General features: G+C 46.0%; 1 protein-coding gene across 2 annotated transcripts in view; it reads left to right on the top strand.

Annotated features, from left to right (window-relative positions):
* epha8 (eph receptor A8) overlaps positions 1 to 21758 on the top strand; it is a 40121-nt gene extending 18363 nt beyond the window's left edge. The window contains exons 3-20 of one of the 2 annotated variants that reach the window (XM_062464485.1): positions 1297 to 1350; positions 1455 to 1598; positions 1823 to 1972; positions 2168 to 2483; positions 12283 to 12438; positions 12763 to 13182; positions 13353 to 13477; positions 13785 to 13947; positions 15542 to 15674; positions 16395 to 16462; positions 16771 to 16896; positions 17396 to 17581; positions 17744 to 17805; positions 17898 to 18107; positions 18199 to 18348; positions 18490 to 18680; positions 19859 to 20017; positions 20119 to 21758. In XM_062464485.1, coding sequence (XP_062320469.1) covers positions 1297 to 1350; positions 1455 to 1598; positions 1823 to 1972; positions 2168 to 2483; positions 12283 to 12438; positions 12763 to 13182; positions 13353 to 13477; positions 13785 to 13947; positions 15542 to 15674; positions 16395 to 16462; positions 16771 to 16896; positions 17396 to 17581; positions 17744 to 17805; positions 17898 to 18107; positions 18199 to 18348; positions 18490 to 18680; positions 19859 to 20017; positions 20119 to 20233 — 2928 coding nt within the window. In that variant the 3' untranslated portion in view covers positions 20234 to 21758. The remainder of the gene's footprint in view (positions 1 to 1296; positions 1351 to 1454; positions 1599 to 1822; positions 1973 to 2167; positions 2484 to 12282; positions 12439 to 12762; positions 13183 to 13352; positions 13478 to 13784; positions 13948 to 15541; positions 15675 to 16394; positions 16463 to 16770; positions 16897 to 17395; positions 17582 to 17743; positions 17806 to 17897; positions 18108 to 18198; positions 18349 to 18489; positions 18681 to 19858; positions 20018 to 20118) is intronic. The other variant, XM_062464487.1, reaches the window with a different exon arrangement.
* Positions 21759 to 22042: the final 284 nt, after the last annotated feature.

Here is a 22042-nt window from a genome sequence, read left to right as displayed (position 1 = left end):
ATAAACATCCAGGCTCCTTTACCTAATCTTCCAGTTTGAAGTCTCCTCTCGATGCCTAGAAATATCAAGTCTGGGTAAGAAAGGAGGGCGGAGATGGAGAGGAGAGGATAATGAGGGAGATGGCGAGGTTAGACACCCGGCTAATTAGAGAGGTTCTTCATAAGTTCAAGGACGTTTTCAATTTAGCAGATAAAGATGAGAGGGGGAAGAGGAAGAGAGGGGTGAGACGGGTGAGACTTCCAAGATCGTAATTATTGCCATGAGTTCTCCGTGGTCCTGCCTTGGGGGGGGAGGGGTGAAGAGGGCGTGGGCGAAGAGTAGGAGGGTCTCCCTGGAAAGCCCAGTCTTTTTAGCCGGGGCCAAGTTCAGTAGAGTCCGGCCAGAGAGCTTCCTGAGGTCAACTCTTTCTCTTTCAATTACCCTGCGACACGTATAATGCATTCAGCTCAGAATGAACCTGTTAAGCCCCGGGGAGACACACACGCGGGCGCACACACAGGCACCCACCCACGTACACATACACACACAAGCACACGCACACACAAGCACACACACACAATTGAGCACCAATGCAGACGCGCACACCCTCACCATGGTCACCTCTATTCTCATTCTGTCACTACTCAGTGTGGGATTCATCGAAGGAAAAGGGCAAACGTCAGATTCCCAAGTGTTTGGCTGTTTGGAGACAGAGCTGGTTGTTGTGGGCCGCAGATTTTGCTGTCTACCTATGTGTTGGTGAAGGGCAGTGATGCAGAGATAACAGGAAAATAAAAACATGTTTGGGAACAAAACACAAGTCATATAGTTTTACTGAGTTCTAGACCACAGTACAGGAACTCAATAGCATAGTTGTGACTACAGCAACGTGAAAATAGTGTTTATGTTACTATGTTATTTGTCCATTGTACTTACTTTTCTTTTTGTATGATCACATTTTTCGCCTGCCTCTCTGCTGCTGTAGCACCAAAATGTCCCCGCCTGGGGTTTAATAAAATGTTATCTCATCCTGTGAATGTACACAGCAGGTCGCTGTGACTAGCTCGCTAAGGCAGCGAGGACCTTGTCACCATGTGACCTCTCTCAGGGCTACCCTGCTTGCCATGGCTGCAAACACAGTTTCTCCTGACACTCATGTGTTCCTCTATGTTGGGACTCCCAACACTTAGTCACGTCTCCCTGGCAGTTTTGCAAAATGTCTGCTGGCATGTACACCTACTGGAACACTTTCTCTGCCTCTCTCTCTCTCTCTCTCTCTCTCTCTCTCTCTCTCTCTCTCTCTCTCTCTCTCTCTAGTGGGACGCCATAAACGAGATGGACGAGTACTTCACCCCCATCCACACTTACCAGGTGTGTTGTCTGTGTGTTTGAATGACATGTTTACTGCATCTGTATGTCTATCACATTTACAGTAACTTAACGTGTGTGTGTGTGTTCATGTGTGTATCACACAGGTGTGTAATGTCATGAGTCCCAGTCAGAACAACTGGCTGAGGTCAGGCTGGATCCCCAGGGATGGTGCCAGAAGGATCTACATCGAGGTCAAGTTCACCCTCCGAGACTGTAACAGCATGCCTGGAGTACTGGGCACATGCAAGGTAACACTCAGAGGAGGGAGGGGAGGAGAGTGGGGGGGAAAGGGAGGGGGAGGAAAGAGTGGTAGATTGAGTGACAGGAAAGAGGGAGAAAGATGAATAATCTACTTTGTGATATATAATAGATGGAGATGTTACATGAAGTGCACATATAATGAACATGTGTCTGTGTGTATCTGTGTCTGTGTGATTCTGTGTGTGTGTGTGTTTATACCTGTCAATCTCAGGAAACGTTCAACCTGTATTACTATGAGTCCGACCGAGCGGTGGGCTCTGCCACCAGAGAGACCCAGTTCACCAAGATCGACACCATCGCTGCCGATGAGAGCTTCACTGGCGTGGATCTGGGAGTGCGCAGGCTCAAGCTCAACACAGAGGTACACACACTCACACACACACAATACGTTTTATGTGCTACACACAGGTCCATAAAATCTGTCATTCAAACACACACTTACACAAACTAGGCTCATCAATCAAATCAATCACACAACTGTGACGAGAGCTGTGTACTTGGACTGGCAGCTTGTGTCTAGTGTGTCTAGTGTGTGTGTGTGTGTGTGTGTGTCCAGGTGCGCGGGGTGGGACCTCTGTCACGCCGAGGGTTCTACCTAGCCTTCCAGGACATCGGAGCGTGCATCGCCCTCACCTCCGTCAGGGTCTACTACAAACACTGCACGGGCGTGGGACGCAACCTGGCGCTCTTTACGGACGTGGTGACGGGCGCCGACTCCTCCTCCCTGGTGGAGGTCAGGGGTCAGTGTGTGGACCACGCCGAGGAGAGAGACACGCCCAAGATGTACTGCAGTGCTGAGGGGGAGTGGCTGGTGCCCATCGGGAGGTGTGTCTGCTCCGCGGGCTTCGAGGAACACAGGGAGTCGTGTGTGGGTGAGTCCCAGGAACACTGCTTCGTCTGGTTGATGTCGGAGAGTCGACGGCCACAGTACCACTGCCTTGTGCTTCATGCTGGCTCCATTAACTTGAGGGTGAATGACCTGTTTTTGCTGTCTTGAAAGTGACATTGCTCATAATTGTTTTTAATCACTTGACTTGGTTTGAGATGTATGGTCAGTCACTGCTAAATTGCCTTCTCTTGCCTCTAAGGTTTGTTTTCTTTTCTGTGATGAAGTCAACTCATTTAGAGACCTGTGCATATTTCAGGTTGTTACGAGTTACTGTAATTAAAAACTATTAATAATGGCCATTGGATAATTTTAACACTAAAAGCGTCTGTCTGCTAAACGAGGCAAGCATGCCACGCAACAGCAGTTTACTCTCTTCCCCTAATGCATGCACAAACACATGATCACACACACATCGAAAGCACACACTCTCCTGGAGAACCCTTCCTGATAAATGTATGGTGTTTTTTTCTGAATTATAAAGTGTGCATGCCTGGATATAGGTCTGTGTGTGAAGGAAACTATTCCTTTAATAAGTTGCTATTACCCATATTAGCTGTGCTGGACAGGACTATGCTGAACCGTGGTAGACTGTGCTGTGCTGTACTGTACTCTGCTGTGCTGTTCTGTACTGTGCTGTGCTGTGCTGTACTGTACTGTACTGTGCTGTGCTGTGCTGTGCTGTACTGTACTCTGCTGTGCTGTACTGTACTCTGCTGTGCTGTACTGTACTGTACTGTGCTGTACTGTACTGTGCTGTGCTGTACTGTACTGTGCTGTACTGTACTCTGCTGTGCTGTACTGTACTGTACTGTGCTGTGCTGTGCTGTGTCGTGCTGGCTCTGGTGTAATAGAGGGCTGCCCTGTGGAGGCACTCTGATGTCTCGCCATCTTCAGTCAGAACTGGGTCGCTGTGCTAATTCATCCCTGACATGCTTCACCCAGTCAGTCAGTCAGTCACGCAGACACACACACATACTGGGACACACAGACTTTAGTCACGCAGGTCCCAGAACGAGACGAGAAACATCGAGGCCCAGAGACAGAGGAGACCTACTCCAACTGGCTGTGTGTGTGTGTGAGTCTGTGCGTGTGAGGGAGGAAATGATGAAAATGAGAATTGGTGTGTGCGTGCGTGTGTGTGTCTCTCCGGTACGTGTGTGTGTGAAAGAGCGTGTGTAAGTGGTTCTCCCCTGACAAAGGCACAGGAGAGCTCTGAACTTGGCTGAGAGCACGAGATCGTGTCTGTAAAAGGTTGCGTGATGTCGTGTTCAAAGTGTCACGGAGAGGAAAGGCAAGAAAGAGAAAGAGACATAGAGGAGAGAGAGAGGAGAGAGGGGAGAGAGGGTGGGGGTCATCTATTTAAGATTTAACAAGAAAGACCACTCCTCCCTCATACATGAGTCTAGATTCGAAACTGTGTGTCTTTCTCTGTGTGTGTGTGTGTGTGTCTGTATGCGTGTGTGTGGCAGTCAATGTCTGAGTGTGTGTCTATCTGTGTGTGTGTGTGCCCCAGGGCTTCTGAAAGTCAGGGAGAATGGAGTAAAGTGCCCCATACAGAAAGAGCGATCCAGGACACACTGATATGGGACACACACACTTAGACTGGTCACATTCATTCAACTCACCCAGCCCTGCGGACCCTGATAGAAGGAAAGAGAGAGAGAGAGAGCTAGAGGAAGAGAGGCAAAGAGAGAGAGAGAGAGAGAGAGAGAGAGTGAGAAAGAGAGAGAGACAGAAGAAGAAGAGAGAGGAAGAGAGATAGTCTAACCTTCTCTAAAGGGAATGTTTTCTAATGTATCATAAGATGAACCTTTAATCCTCTGTCCTACTACTGTCTGTTGCAGAAAGTAGCACTTTGCATAAAATGAATAACAATGCAAGTCAGAGTTCCCAGGCCAAATGATTCAGCTATTGATCATGCATTAACAATGGTGTTGTAATTAACTGGAATATGCTAGTGAGTTTACGGGCTGCAGCCTTGTAAAAATATAAAAATAATATGTTATGAATAGATATACCACTAGTGGGGTAATGGTAACTATCAGCTTTATCTGATGTTTTATTTCCCAAATTTACTCAAAATATTGAGCAATTAAAACAATGTCTCATAGCTTCCCAAATACTAACATACTTCCAGTACATAAAGTTTGTGTGTGTGTGTGTGTGTTTGCTCCAGGATCTTTGAGAAGCAGTGTTACTGTGATGTCTTGCAGCTCTTGTAATTTGTCACTTTTCCCTCTAAAGTAGACAACAATTATTGCCTCCAAAAACCCACTGAATAATTGTAGGTTTGTTTTGGGACTTTTCCACTCTCATGTCAGGAAACTCTCCTTCTTGTCACTCGGAAACAGACAGGGAGGAGAGGGAGACAGAGGGCCAAAGAGGGAACAAGAAGAAAAGGGAGGGATGAGGGAAAGTGAAAGAGAGAGGGACAGATTGAGTGAGCAAGAGACACAGAGAGAGAATAGACAAGCTGACATAACTTCATATAATGTGATCATTACCTGTCAATGTGCCGCTGTTGAAAATCACACAGCAGAATTCTTGGTGTTTACATGGAGGATTTAATATTCATTTCTTATTTATTTATGATTTTCTTTGATTTAATCACTCAGATGAGACCCTGGAGGGGTCTATCACACACACGCTTTCACTGGCCTGTCAGTGTCTCCCTTCCTCCTCTCTCTCTGTCTTCATCCTCTTCTACATGCACACCAAGATGCACAAAACACACACACACACAGAAACACTCTCAGACTCACAGGCACGTGCCCACGTACACACACACACACACACACACATACACACACACATACACAGAAACACTCTCAGACTCACAGACACGTGCCAACGTACACACACACACACATACACATACACACACACCTACACAAACACATTCTGCTCAGACAGAATTACTTGGGGATATTCATTTAGCATTTCTGTGGCTCAGGGTCTCACAGAAAAGAAGATGTTGACAGCACTTGGGCTCTTCTTGGGTTGACAGCACTTGGGCGGTGGTCACACACCTGAGCACACACCTGGTCACAGCCTTGGACACACACCTGGTCACACACCTGAACACACACCTGGTCACACACCTGAACACACACCTGGTCACACACCTGAACACACACCTAGTCACATAACTGAACACACACCTGGTCACATACCTGAACACACACCTGGTCACAGCCTTGGACACACACCTGGTCACACACCTGAACACACACCTGGTCACACACCTGAACACACACCTGGTCACACACCTGAACACACACCTAGTCACATAACTGAACACACACCTGGTCACACACCTGAACACACACCTGGTCACATAACTGAACACACACCTGGTCACATAACTGAACACACACCTGGTCACACACCTGAATACACACCTGGTCACATACCTGGTCACACACACCTGGTCACACAGGTGACCTGTGTGACCATGTATGATCTACAGTACAAACCAAATCACAACCCTACAACTCTTATCTTCTTAATAACTGCTGATGATTTTGATGGAGTTACTGACAGGAACAGGTGATCTGAGGACTTCATTACTTTACAGCTCGCGACCACTTGAGTGTAAAATTATGTTCATAATTACTGACAGACCTAAATGAAGGCAGGGTGTTGCTGTGAGGATGGGAACCTAAGATTGAACCAGTCTCCAGAGAGAGAGAGAGCTGTGAAGTGATCAAATTAGCTGCTCTCCTTCTGTCGTTGTGTAAACAACTCGTGATCAACAACAATGTTTCTGTTTGGAGGCAAATGACACAAGGGCAGCAGTAAACCCCCCCACACACAACACACAACCCTCCCTCCGGGCAGGAACCCTCCTTCTGACACAAACACACTCACACACACACATATTCATCAACACTACACACTTGTTCTCTAGTGTCATGGGATTTGAAAGTGGTTTTTATCAGAGATTCCCTACAGGTTATAACAGTAATTCAGTCTGATCTCCCATAAAGGTGCAGTAGCATTATTTTTCCATCAGTGATTTATTTTTATTTTCAGATCTAATACCGTAATCAAAAGTACTGGGAGTGCCCTATTCACACACACACACACACTCCAATAGACATTTTCTCAGTGCCCCATTGGCACTGGGCAAAACAAGGAAACAAAACAAGAAAACAACAACAATCACAATTCTCACTGATAACAGAGGCAGCTGCTGGCAGGATGAGTGGAGACGAAGGGATTGTGTCTGTGAATTTGTGTGTGTGTCTGTATGTGTGTGTGTGTCTGTGTGTCTGTGTGTGTGTCTGTGTGTGTGTCTGTCCGTGTTTGTGTGTGTGTCTGTGTGTGTTGCATGGAGGGGATTTTGTTGTTGTTGTTGTGCCAAGACTAATTAGCCTCTTTTGTGTGATGGTCTGCACTTCATTGTCGGCAGAGAGAATTTTTCTATTGGTCAGCTTATTAGACTGGGAAGAGACAGAGAAGATGAGGAGAGGACAAAAGAGGAGGGGAGAGGAGAAGAGAGGAGTGGAGAGGAGAAGAGGAGAGAGGAGGGGACAAGAGAGGGGAGGGGAGAAGAAAAGAGAGGAGAGTGGAAGAGAGGAGGGCAGAGGACATGAGAGGGGAAGAGGGAGAAAATGTGAAAGAGTATCTGTGTGGTGTGTGTGTGTGTGTGTGTGTGTGTGTGTGTGTGTGAGAGAGAGAGAGCGCGAGTGCGCAGATAACTGAATGAATCTAATCTCAGCCAGACGAGGCAGCGTTGTGTCACTCAAACTTTCCTCAATCTCTGCTCTGATTAGCTCCAGCCGTATCTCCACAGCAGGAGCACACCAACACACACACATCTGCACATGCACACACCGCCTTGTGACATTTTATCTATGTTAAATGTTGTCAGCCCTCAAATGAACAGCCAAGAGATGAAATATGTTGCGGACACGCATTGGATATGCACACATTCAGTACAGTACAGATTCACACACACAAACAAAAACACAGACACACACACACACACACACACACACACTTGCATCAAAGATGGCAGAGCAGACTACAGCCCGGAGCTTCTAGAGATGACAGCCTGAAGACAATCCATAAGTGATCACTGATACACTGGGGAACTGGACTCAAATCTTAACATGACGCCCTGACATCTCTGTGATGACTTATCTGATGGACAGGCTTTGTCATTTCATCTTTTCCTCTTTCAGCGTTTGTGTGTGTTTGTGTGACTGAAACGTGATGGCTTGAATAGTGTTGTACCACTCTGAAAGGGCATGGGCAATTTAATGGTTCACCAGCTGTCATTGAAGGAATGCATTCAGGCAACAGAGCAATCAAAACAGATAGAGGTATACAGGCATCCCAGATTAGAGCTCATGTTATTTTACATTACATTTAGTCATTTAGCAGACGCTCTTATCCAGAGCAACTTACAGTAAGTACAGGGACATTCCCCCCAAGGCAAATAGGGTGAAGTGCCTTGCCCAAGGACACAACGTCATTTTGCACAGCCGGGAATCGAACTGGCAACCTTCAGATTACTAGCCCGATTTCCTAACCGCTCAGCCACCTGACTCCCTTTTATTAGAATCAAACATTTAAATAAAAGTGTATACGTTCTCTTTCAATGTCATGTTCAGTGAGGTTCAGTTGTTGGAGTAAGTTAGTAAATTAGGTTTGTGTGAGGCAGACTCATTTGTGGTTTGAGAACCTGGCTAAGTGACTGAGCAGAGATGAGACGTTTTTCAGTCTGGCTACTCAGAGATGAAGGTCTTTCTGATCTCCTCAGGCTGTGGAGCTGAGTGAATAGAGGATGTGCTCCCGCTGTGGCCACATTAACTCAGTGTGACTCCCGTCTTTGTTCGGTCTCTATGAGCAGAATTTGTCCTTTCTAAAATATATAAAAAATGAAAAACTGTTGATTAATTTCCCAGCTGATGCTAACATAGCAACAGCTTTCACGAGGAAGGGGGGAAAACAGAGGACAAAGACCTCCCTCACCCTTCTCCCTGCCTCTCTTCCTCCCAGTCTTGTTTTCCTCTTCTGTGCTGTTCCCTCTCTCTGCTGGCCACAGTACAGTGTGTGCCTATTAAAGTTCTCCTTTCATGTATTTTGTGTTGATACCTCAATGTGATTCTCTTGCATGTCTTCGAAGCCCTCTCTCAGCTTTCTTCCTGGCATTCTTCTGCTCTCATTACCCTTCTCTTCTCGGTCACAACCACCTCTCTGGAGCACCTCTCTCCTCACTTCTGCCCCCCCCCCCCCTGCCCCCCCTCCATCTCAGCCCCAGCCCTGTATCTTTAGCACCATCACACGCAGTCAGAAAGTGACAGCCATTCAATCGGATAATTAACACCCGTTAAATGCTCATTAACCAGGAAGCATTTGTCTGCTTTGATTAGTAATTACAAGGCGTTTTTAATGGAAAACACGGTTAGATCTGTTTAGGGTTTTTCCTTGTAATGGCTTCATCAATTGAATTGATTTAAACCAACAATTAAGGCATGAGATAGAAAGACTTTGTTTACAAACACGATGGCATTTGTCACTTTTTCTCATTTTCAAACATCTGATACTATGCATCTGTATTCAAATATTGGCAGGACACAAGATGTGTGTGGGGTGAACACAATCTACAAATGCTAATTCTAATTAGAATGTGATAGGAAGCATCCAAGAGAAGTCCCCTGATGTGTTACTGCAACTCTGGGGTTTTCTCTTGTCAGTTTTTTCCTGAGGAGATGTAATGAGCTGTTAGAAGGCCTCCACACACAGGCTGTGGTCTTAGAGAACAGCCTGTAGGGTAAATACTTATTTTTTATTCTACAAAATATGCACTTTAGTCCGGGGAATGCAAACCAGTTCTTTCAGTGCAGTGAACCTGTGGTTAGGTGCTGAGGCCTTACATGCTTTGGTTTCCTACTTACTGTCCATGGGAGTCAAAGTTTGCGACGTCCCTCAGTTCAAACGACAACTTCTCTCTCAAGACTTAAAAAAAAGTTTACCAACACCATCATTTGAGTTGAACTTTTTTAAGCCTTTCACATATACATATTTTAATAATTTTCTTCTAGTGCCTTTGGAGGCCGATGAGAGGAATAGAAGGAGCTTCTTTCTGGTATATGCCAGAGAGGTTATAAAGCATAAGTAAACCAGGTTATTAGAGCACCATCCACAAGCAAGAGGACTGATAGCCTGTAGGAGGTCAACAGGAACACTGGCTGTCCTGCTCTGAGCCACAGCACTGAATCCAGGAGTTCATTTGATCCTGACTGATATCTGAGCTGGCCCTACTCTTCAACACTGATGTATGGAGAAACTACAAAGGTCGTTTTTAACTGAATATAATAGCAAAGAATCTCATGAAGCATTTGGAGTGGAGGTAGTCATTCAGACTTCTTTCAGGCCAGTCATGTACTCTACCCTCTGACAAAACACTTACAGTACGTACCTGGAGTACTTAATGATGGGATTTTAACAACTCCCATTATCCTCTGTTGACCCTCATCGAACAGAACTGAAACAGGCCATCTGTCCTATCCCATAGGTAAATGTTCCATCTTTCATGCATCCCTCCGTCCAGAATGGTCCTGCCCGGAAAGCGCTCCGCTCCACAGTTGCTGAGTCAATCAGTGTTATCTAAATTGAAAGAGGACACCTTGCTTTAGCCCTGGGTTGGAGGATTTATCGTCTCAGTGTGGAGTGGATATGTGGGCCTCCTTGTTGCTTACGGAGCGGGTGCTGTGTAGTTCACCTGCTACAGTGTGGAACCCAAAGGGTCACAATCAGCTGAGCCAGCTGTGAGGCTGTCTGCTTCTGCTGGGGAGAGGGACCAGTCAGACTGAGACTGGCCCATTTCTACACATGATCGTGCAGACACAACAATTCATCACCTGGACACTTCTACCAGCTTGTTAGGAGGTGCTGTTTAGTCCCAAGTGACAGCTCTGTGTACCCTTGGATAACAATGTCACTGCTGACTTGATGTTGAGTACATTTGTCTTTACATTAAGCCAACACTGTGTTTACTTGCTCAAAGAGCTCACCTCACCTAGGTCCGGACCAATATTGACTGTGTAGGCAAAATATGACTTTGTCAGAGAACCAGGTTGCACTTACATAAGAGGCTGCTCCTCTCCTGTTCTTCTCCTCCTTTAGTCTCCTCACGTGTGGGACGATGATTTGCTCTCTCTCCTCCTTTTTTCCTCCCGATGTGTTTATTTACCCACTTATACAGGGAATAAATCAAGGTCAGCACACAATGCAGCACGCGGCTATTAAGATTCATTGTAATGCAAATACTCGTGCTGTGGGTGCGGGGCACTGACAGACACTGACATGCCAAACAACACACACACGTATACACTTCCAACACTTCCTACAAGGAAGAACAAGTTAACCCTTTGGGGATGGAGATGTTAACCTTTCTCCACTCTTTCCTTCTCTGTACTCCTCCACTCCGAAAGTACTTTTATAAAAAGTACTTTCATCTATACATCCTACATCCCTCTTTCATTGGTTCTACACCTTTTTTGAGGCCTCCCTCTCTCCTTGCCTCCCTCCCCTCTTTCCTCTGTAATTTCCTTGATGGATTCAGTGGAGCAGACGAGGGTGCATCAGGACTGAAAGGTTATCAGTGGTTACCTCCAGCCTGGCCTTCCATTCACTCGCCTGCTATCAGTATGTGTGTGTGTGTGTCTTACTATGCTGTGTGTGTCCTGTAGCATTATCAATGTTAGTGTGTTTGACTTTATCAGCATCTGGGTGTGTGTTGCGGAGTGTGTGTGTAGCTCCTGGTGAATCTGTCAGAGACTTCAAAGCTTTAGCTGGCTTGCTCCTTGATGAGCGAGCTGTTCCGATGTTTATCGTGACCTGCTTTTCAACTTAGGGGCTTCACAAAACACATCAAGGGATGCAGGGATTAACTGGATAAAAGAAGAAGAGAACACAGTCTGGGATAAATATTGCAAATAGAAATAGTTTCAAGTTCCCAGGGGGGACGGCATGCTATCGGCCGCAGTCTGTTAATCCGGTGGTGATTCAGACAGTTTGAGGTTGTGTTTGCCTCTGTAGGTGTGTGCGTGAGCGTTTGTTTGCGTGCCCTTCGTGGCGGAGGTCCTTGACCGCCCCTGAGAGCAGGGGGGCTGCTGAGGGGGGAAGAGGAAGACAACTCTAACAGTTTCATGTTGGAGCACATCAACTAATACAGAATCTTAAAAGGAATATTTGGCAAACTTCATGACATGTTACTGGTTATTCTACGAATAAATACAAGGCTTCGGGGAGCCTGTTCACCAATTGTGAGTCCTGGTTTGGGTAAGAGAGAGTCATAGACAGGCCTGAGTTTGCTTGGCCTATTTACCAGCTCTAAAGAGAATATATTTATTACAGCTTCCTGTATTATTAATCAGAGCAGAGTTGAAAGTGAATATAAATCAGAAGAGCTAAAGAAGGTTGAAACATGGGCTAGTATCTGATGTTCCCACTGGGACTATCAACAGTGCACAGCCTTTTCAGCCCAAATTATGTGTGTGTATATTTGTGTATGCGTGTATATCTAACTTTCCTCTTCATCATGTCCTTCTCACTTTGGACTGGTGGGGTTTGACACTTTGGTGGTATTGGTTTACCCTCAAACCACCTCGACAGTGTGCTCTGAAACAGCACTGACACGGCATTTTCAATTCTCTCCCTACCTGTCTCTCTTTTTCTCTTTCTCTTTCTCTCTCTGTGTCACCCCCACCCCTCCTCTCTCTCCCTGTCTCCCCCCCCCTCTCCCCCCTGTCTCCCCCTGCTCCCAGCTTGTGAGGTGGGCTTCTATAAGCCAGCAGCAGGTGATGGCCTGTGTGGTAAATGTCCCCTCCACAGTCACTCAGAGACCAGAGCTGCCCTGACGTGCCCCTGTGACTCCAGTTACTACAGGGCCCCCTCAGATCCCCCAGCTGCCGCCTGCACACGTGAGTACACACACTCTCACCCTACACGCACATAAAGACACTGGCCCTTAGACACACACAAATTCAGCCTTGTACACACACATACACACACTCACTCTCTCTCTCTCACACACACACACCCTTGTACACACGCACACACTCACACATGTAGGCACACACTCCTCCATTTCACCTCAAGTGAACATGAAGAGGATTGTGTTCAACAATCACCTACAATTGATCAATTTACACCTATTGAGGGACTAGACGGGAGTTGGACGGCATCGAAGGTGCTCCTCGTCCCATCCCAGCTGTGTCGTGTCTCCTCTCTCTCTGTGTGACAAGGGCCCCCGTCTGCCCCCGTGAACGTCATCTCCTCTGTCAACGGGACCTCCGTGAGTCTGGAGTGGGCGCGTCCGCTGGACACAGGGGGCCGCGGCGACCTGCTGTACAGCGTGCTGTGTCAGAAGTGTTCCGGGGAGGCGGGGCCGTGTGAGGACTGCACCTCGGGAGCAGGGAGCAGCGGCGTCGGGGGGAAGGGGGCCGGGGGGCCCACCGGGGGAGGGGGGACGGTGGAACGCTCCAGCGTGGTCCCGGTCCGCTTCGTACCCCAGCAGAACCTCTTCACAGAGCCCTGGGTGACGGTTTTGAATCTCTTCGCCCACGCCAACTACACCTTCCGTATCCTGGCAATGAACGCCGTTACCTACCTTAGCAACGAGCCTCAGCCCTACACCTCAGTCAACATCACGACGAACCAGGCAGGTAAGGTACTGTATGCACCTACTCTTCACTAGCCTTCTCAGGGTCTTCTCACATTGCACATACATAAAGCCGTAAACCTCCGTGTGAGACTGGTAGAGGCCACAGGTGGACAGTATTGGAGATTCTAGACCTGGTATTGACAGTTTTTTTACTTCCTGCTTCCTGTATAGCCCCCTCCCAGGTGATAGCTATTCGCCAGGAGAACGCCAGTCAGAACAGTGTCACTCTGCTGTGGCATGAACCCGACCAACCAAATGGAGTCATCCTGGAGTATGACATCAAATACTATGAGAAGGTACTCTGCACCACACTGGACATTCTTTGTGTGATAGCATACTTTGAAAGCAAGGCTGTTCTGGTATGATTAACTAGTCACTGGGTATGGTCATCCAATAAATTATGCTGTTGGTTTATATTATTATAAATGAAATGTGTCTGTGTGTGTGTGCATGTGTGTGTGCGGATGTGCATCTGGCACTGCTTGTGTGTTGTGGTCCAAATAGCTAGCCATGCAACAGAAATCATGTGTTTATCTCTCTCTCTCTCTCTCTCTCTCTCTCTCTCTCTCTCTCTCTCTCTCTCTCTCTCTCTCTCTCTCTCAGGATAATGAACTGCAGAGCTACTCTACTCTGAAGGCCAAGGGCACCAGTGCCCGTGTGTCTGGTCTGAAGCCTGGCACCAGGTACATCTTCCAGGTGCGGGCCAGAACCTCAGCGGGCTGTGGGCGATTCAGCCAGAATGTAGAGATCCAGACTGGAAAAGCAGGTGAGAAGATAATGAATTCATTTATCAGACTCCTTGATTAGCAGTCAAATGCCCTAAGCACTGAGATACTGTACATCTTCTTTCGGTAACACTTTATAATAAGTCATAAGTCACATGCACACTGGAGCACACAAACAAATATCGACTAACACGCACAAAAACGCACGCATTGTTCCCTCAGTGTGTGTGTGTCTGTGTGGTGTTAGAGTCAGGGATCAGTGGCAGCTTCCCTGCCAGGGGGTGACCCTCTAACAAAGCACAGATCAATAGATGAGAGGGATGGACTGAGACCTCTGGCATCTAGAGCAGCCAGGACTCTTAGCCCAGCACCCTGCTGCGCACTCTGGCCTGTCCCAGCTCTGACCCCCCCGCTCTACTCTCTTCTGCCCTCACACACAAGATCCCCTGCCACAATATTGCAAGCAAAGCTCTCATATTAAAACAGTTTAAATACACAAAACAGGTCGTATTTGAAAGATATTTAGACAAATGCAAGGTAGAGTTTTATCCAACACTACTTGGATGGCTGTGATATTCAGTGTATACATTTGATCAGGGCAGCTGTAGAATTTTGAGTTCTAATTTATGTTCTCATCACAGGTATACAGAATGTCCCACCTGTTTCATTATTAATGATGACAATTTAAAGGAAAGAAGGGTAACACTTTATAATAAGTCAACGCTTTTTGGCATTTACAAAGTGTTAACTAATAGTTAGTTAATCCTTTATAAAACATTTTGAAACATTAACAATACATTATTAAATAGTTAATAAGCTTATTATTAAACACTATGTTGATCATTAATAAACACTGTTAAAAATTATGCTTTTTATTCATAATACAATTCATAAGGTGTTTGATAACTGCATTATCATACTTTATACACAGCTTGTTAATATAGTTGCAAACCAGTAGTTTAAAAGGTGTTAATGGTACATGAGCAGGTATAGAGAGCATTAGCAAATGGTGAACAAACCATTTACATTACCTTTATAAAGCATGAGTAAATAACTAACAACATATTAACTGCGTGCGTGTGTGTGTGTGTTGGTTTTTGTGCGTGTTAGTCGATATTTGTTTGTGTGCTCCAGTGTGCATGTGCTTTATGATTATAGGTTCCTGACCGTCTGTCTGTTCGTCTGTTCGTCTGTCTGTGTGTCTGTGTGTCTGTGTGTCTGTGTGTGTCTGTGTGTCTGTGTGTCTGTGTGTCTGTGTGTCTGTGTGTCTGTGCAAGTGTCATTTGTTTGTGTGAGTGTGTGTGGGGTGTGTGTGTGTGTGTGTGCATGCATTTGATGTTTACAAAACACAGATAATCCTGTAAGTGCAGAAACAGGATTTTACACTCTATTTATATCATTTATCAGCATTTGTTTCTCTTGTCAAAAATGGTATGTGTATGAATGCCCAAACAGCTTAGACAACGGAGAGAGAGCAGGTCCTCTTCTACACAGTTGCGCTTCTCCCACTAACTGACCTTTCAGATGTCTGAGGTCCTCGTCTTCGAGTGCGTTCCTCCTGAATGCTCCCCGGTATTCCACGTGACAACAGTCCCAACGTATCCTTGTAATGGAACAATGTGTGTGTCCCTACAGTCCCTCCCCGCTACAGCTCCATGACCATCATCTGGATCTGTCTGGCTCTGGTGTCCAGCCTCGTCACCTTCCTGGCCGTGGTCATCTGCAGGAAACGGCAAGGGAGCACTCTCTCACAACACCTCCCGTTACTGTGTGTGCCAGCACTCGCCCTCACTGTCACTCACCCCTGTTGCATCCACAGCACCACTGTATTGTTAGGAGCATGCCAGGAGATAGCTCTGGAAATGCGATCAAGTACCTCATGTGACAGGAAGCTGCCTATACCGCCATCTGGCAACAGCAATTTGAGAGTGGCGATGGGATTAATAGTTCTGTATTAAAGCATCTGTTAGTGCAGTAAACTTACTGCATTTTATCATTTAATTTTGATAATGTAGCATCGTGTGTTTTTTCCACCTCTGACAATGAATGTAATTATGTTGCTTTAACGAGAAAAACAAACGCTCTCACTTATCATTGCAGTCTCCGCTGCTTTTCATGATGTAGCCAACTTACATCTCCATACCTCCGCAGCCCCTAATTAATTTCACTGTGTTTAATTATTTCAAACCTCAATGCACATTAACATTTTCAACCTTGGTTCATTTCAACTCTAAGACAAAGTGAAAAAACTGTCAGAAGAATATCCCCGGGTGACTCCCAGTTCTGAGGACTTAAATATCAGCAAATCCTTGGATGATTAAAATCCTTTTTAGAGCTAATTAAATGCTGCTATGAGACAGAAGATTTCTAGCTGTCACAATGTACAATAAGAATAACATGTCAGAGAAAGTTTGATTTGTCTGTATGTGTATCATGACTTGTCCTGTACAGTATGTGCACAGTGACAATCCTTCCTGTGCTTTTACAGACACTGTGGCTACAGCAAGGCCTTCCAGGACTCGGACGAGGAGAAGATGCATTACCAAAATGGCCACGGTTTGTTTGCTAACATATTATTACTTATGATATTAATTTCGTATATTGTTTTTATTCAAAGGCAATAAGTATAATCCACAGAGCAAACAAGTTCCTGCCTCTGTTTAATCTTCTGACAAGACGAATGTACTGTAATCTCTCTCTCTCTCTCTTTCGCTCTCTTGTTTTCTCCCTCTCTCTTTTCGGTCTTTTACCCGCTGCTCCCTCATTCTGTCCATCACTCATCCAGTCATTTCTTCTTAGGATTCAGATGAGATATTGTTCTCATTCTAAGGTGTGTGACCAAATGCTAATGTTATTTATTTTAGTGTCATTTCCTGATGCCCGCTTCTACATTGATCCACACACATATGAGGACCCCTGCCAGGCTGTCCATGAGTTTGCCCGTGAAATTGAAGCTTCCAGGATCAAAATAGAGAAAGTCATTGGCTCAGGTAAAACCATGATTACGCACACATGCACGCAATCACACGCACACACACACATGCATGTCTGCACACACACACACACACACACACACACACACACACCACACACACACACACACACACACACACACACACACACACACACACACACACACACACACACACACACAGACAGATTGTGTTCAGCAGAATCATTGGTGGGGGTAACGACTGAGGTGTGCAGCAGAGAGGAATCACAGCATTGTTGGAGCTGTCAGTCAAACTCCCAAACAGACAGACTGGGAATACTAACATCCTGCCAATGCAGGAAGCAACTCCACGCCACAATTTACTCCACAGCTCTGTTTACGTAATCAAACTGTTGAACACTGTTTGGCCATAATAAGGCAGCTCCATACAGAACTGTTTGCAGAAAAAGTATAATTTACAAGAGCCGACAAGACTGAAAGGAATATCTGTTGAGCACAATGCTGTCTTCCATTTGGATGTGTATGTGTGTGTACAGGGGAGTTTGGAGAGGTATGCTATGGGCGCATGCGTCTCCCAGGGAAGAGGGACATCCCTGTGGCGCTGAAGACACTCAAGGCAGGATACAGCGACAAGCAGCGACGAGACTTCCTGGCCGAGGCTTCAATCATGGCCCAGTTTGACCACCCCAACGTCATCCGCCTGGAGGGAGTGGTCACACGCAGTAAGCTGCCGCTCTCCGGCTCCACGGCCCTTACTTCCCCTTGTTTAAAGAGTTTGGTTTCTTAGTGCTGCCAAACAATCCAGTCCATTGGGCAGCTAGACACATACAGAAAACGTTTCTTACTCATGATAAGATTCCGTCATACTCTTTCTCTCTCACCAGGTAAACCAGTTATGATCATCACTGAGTACATGGAGAATGGATCTCTGGATTCTTTCCTGAGGGTAGGCAGTTCTCGAAATAATCTGTATCTCTGTTTTTTGAATCAAGCTAAAATGTTCTTTGACCTCTCACTCCCTCTCTTCCTGTCCTCCAGAGGCACGATGGTCAGTTCACCATCATCCAGTTGGTGGGTGTGCTGCGTGGCATTGCAGCTGGCATGACCTACCTGGCAGACCTGGGCTACATCCACAGAGACCTGGCTGCACGCAACATCCTGGTCAACAGCAACCTGGTGTGTAAGGTGTCTGACTTCGGCCTGTCCAGAGTCCTGGAGGACGACCCTGACGCCGCCTACACCACCAGCGTGAGTCTGTACACACACACACACGCACAAACACACACATGCATTGACATCCTAACACACACATACACATTCATTGTGTTTGGTTCCATAGGGTGGTAAAATCCCAATTCGCTGGACGGCACCAGAGGCCATCGCCTACAGGAAGTTCTCGTCGTCGAGTGACGTGTGGAGCTTTGGTGTGGTGATGTGGGAGGTGATGTCATACGGGGAGCGCCCATACTGGAACCTCACCAACAGAGACGTGAGTGGGATCATCTCTGAATCTTACTGTACTGTAGCACTCATTGACCTTTCCCACAGAGAACACAGGGAGAAAAGGTGTTGGACGAAACATCCATGTGTGTGTTGAATCCTGTCCGTATATGTGTGTGTGTGTGTGTAGGTGATCAAGTCGGTGGAGGAGGGCTACAGGTTGCCTGCTCCTATGGGTTGTCCCGGTGCGCTCCACACGCTCATGCTGGACTGCTGGCAGAAGGACCGTAACGAGAGACCAAGGTTCTGCCAGATCGTCACAGTGCTGGACAAGCTGATCCGGAACCCAGAAACACTCAAGTCAATGGGCCCTCTGTGCAGGTGAGACTCTCTCTGTCACCAGGGGTGGAGGTTTGGCTTGCAAGATGGAGTGTGTGTGTGAGTGTGTGTGTGTGTGTGTGGTGGGGGGTGACGTGGGGTTAGGGTCTGATCGTCTGCTTCCGCTTCATCTTGCTGATGTCCCTGCCAGTCTCACACAGCCTGCAGCTGTTTTGGAATGATCCTGAAGTGTGACTTGTTCCTTCCCTGACTGTCCACCACTGGAATCGGAGGTGCAGGAGCCAAAGAATCACTCCACCCCCCTGAAAACTATGCCAGTTGTTTGACCCACATATTTATTTAATATACTGAAGCACTGTCTTAATTGACCAATATTTAAACAGAAGTTAATAACAATAAAATATGGCATCTTTAATATGTGTTTTTCTGTAGTTTAGATCGTGAATTGTGCCTGTTTGTAATAAACCAGGGAGAGTGTAGCTGACCTCATCAGTCAGATAGCAGCCGTAGGATGAAGTTACAGCGTGAAGTTTCCCCCCTAGCAGTCTGTCTGTGGCCCAGGGAGAAGACATGCCTTAGGAGAGGCCCAGAACGCCCGTATACGTTTTCCAATAAGCTCATCTCTCAAAGACGTTCTCTCAGTTAAGTAAAAGCCTGGCTCTCATATTGACATTGATCCAGGCTGATTCAGAGAGCAGGCAGAGGAGACACAGGCTGACTGGACCTGTGTAAATTGCTCCGTTCAGATCGCTGGTCCCACAGAGTTACTGGTGCATGTCAAGGGGAAGGAGGGGAGCTGGAGGGATGCAGAGAGGGGAGGACGGGAGGAGGAGGAGGAGTGGTAGGGGGTGTTGAGAGTTTCTCCTTGTATTAATCTACCCAAACCAGCCATCCTGCAATCACAGCCGGCACCCCTTCTCTATCATTTTAACTGCTATTGATTTTCTGGCTTGTCTCCTAGTGCATTTCAAAACCTCTTTTCTTCACTCTCCTTTTCTTCCTTTTCTTTCTTTGACTTTCTGTCATCATTCAAACTCCTTACCCATCTCTCCATTTTTCTTTCTCAATCTCTCTCTCTCTCTCTCTCTCTCTCTCTCTCTCTCTCTCTCTCTCTCTCTCTTCACCTCTCTCTTTCTCTCACTCCTTCCTTCTCTTTCTTCCTCGTTCTCCCGTGCTCTCTTTCACCCGTTCTCTCATCTCTCCTTCTTTCTCTTTGTCAGGTTAAACAGTCCTCCTCTGATGGAAAGAGCAATTCCAGACCTCAGTAGCTGTAACTCTGTAGATGACTGGCTGGACACCATCAAGATGGGACGCTACAAGGACCACTTTGCTGCTGGGGGCTACTACACACTGGGGCATGTCATAAGCATGAACCAAGGGTGAGAATGAGGATGGTGTTGACGATGGCCAAGGCGATGACGTGGCGTTTGAAGCCGAAGAAGACGTGGTGTTTGACCCTTTTGTGTCATTCTGTCTCCAGGGACATCCACAGGCTGGGAGTGACGCTGATGGGCCATCAGAAGAAGATCATGACCAGTGTGCAGCTCATGAGGGTGCAGGTGCTGCACAGGAGCGTGCCCTCAGTGCACGTATAACAGCTCCAGCCTTTCAGGGCACCACGTTCGAATCCAACCCCCGGGGCATCTGATGCCGAGTGGAACTTCAAGCGGATAGATCTATGACTATTAGAGAACCATAGGAGATGTTTTGGGATCACAACGGAACTGTTTTTTTTTTACAGAGTTCCAGAATCGAGAGGGTGAATGTGAAGGGTTACAGTGCAAAAATATAGTCAAGTCACTGGGACAATTCAAGCTATTATTTTTTGTTTCTAACATGTTTTATAAGTTATGTCTTATTTGTAAATGAATGGACTGCTTTAATCACAATGATTTTGACATTGTTATATACAAAGACAGATTTTACGAATATGACTTTATAAGAGGTTTATGATGATGTTGAGCTAAGTATAGATTTGTGGGAATTGGGAGTTTGTTCCACATGGTGCCTCCATTCTCCAGGAGGTCAGAGGTGGTCGGCCCCTACCTAGACCGACAGTGAGCTGTGTCCACACGAGAGACTCTGGACCTATGCTGAGGAAACTTCAACAGACGACCACAATCGAGCAGCCTGTTTTACCAGGGCTAGAACAACCACTACAACAACAAGACATGTACTCGCACATGCATCCTTTCTATATGACTTAGGGAGAGATTCAGAGAAGTCTCTTCCACATTGAAGCTGCGTAGCACACAACTTTGAAAGGATGTATGATGTTACACTTTGTTTTTACAGTCTGCTATTTTGCTAGTACTTTCTTAGCTACAATATCACAAGGTCTGAATGTAATTACAGAAATACTATGGAACTTTACATTACCAGTGTAACAAATTATATGATGTAAGATACTGATTGCAGAGTACTCAATTATTCATTTAGAAGCGCTATCAGGAAAATAGAGAAAAGCTAAGCTAAAGAGACTGTAAAATAAAATTTTATATGATGTGATTTGTCACTGTTTTGCCTCTGTGGTTATGAGAGGGGACATCTTGTAAGTGAAATGTTTTTTTTCTTCTAAATTTGCCAGAAAACAACATAATCCAACTGCCCTTGTCCCCCTGTGCGATTGAGAGAACATGTATTTCCTTGTGCACTCCGTAGGCTGTTCTCTATAGATGGTAGATGTTTCTATTTCTTTGAGAATACCCCTCATGCTATTCATTCAGTATAAGTTATGTTCTTGATTGCAAACTTTCACTACTGTTTTACATTTTCTTTTCTTCGGAGGCTTTTGAAAACACTGGACTTGAGAAAATATTCTACAGTATACGTTTCGTCAGATGAGTTCATCATAGGAATACTTACTGAGTCACAGGAAGAAAAGTCAGAAAAGGAGATTTGATCAACTCTGCCTGAAACATTTTGGATTTGTTTTCAGTTCCAAAAGACTCAGGCTTTGACTGAAACCGAGGGATCATCCGAGCTGTTCATGTGAAATCATAAATGTGCAAACTGTCCATGAAAACACAATAAAAGAATGTCTGTCTGTGTGTGACTGAAACAGCAATATCTCTGTAGTGTTCAGTGCAGCCATGACTGGTCTGACAGTGAATAAATGAGTTTAACACAACAGTTGTACTGTCTTGTGTGCCCTGATTTTACCTCTGCTATTTGTGATTGTTATCTGGCATAAAAAAAGAGTTACACAGATGTCGTTAAAGTAACTGACTAATTTCCTCAGCTTTCATTAGGTTAAACGGTCATTCCCATCCTCAACACTGATTGAACAGTACATCTGGCTGAAGCTGCTAACACCATGTCCTGTTCTTGAGTAAAGGTTTGTATGTTGTTCTGTTTTGTGGCTGTGATGCTTTGGAAGTTAATTTCAGCTGCAGCGAGAGTCA

The sequence above is a fragment of the Osmerus eperlanus genome, chromosome 1, assembly GCF_963692335.1.
Source record: "Osmerus eperlanus chromosome 1, fOsmEpe2.1, whole genome shotgun sequence".
Lineage (NCBI taxonomy): Eukaryota > Metazoa > Chordata > Actinopteri > Osmeriformes > Osmeridae > Osmerus > Osmerus eperlanus.
Note: the sequence above shows the minus strand (reverse complement) of the source record. Positions and strands in the feature narration are given on the sequence as shown.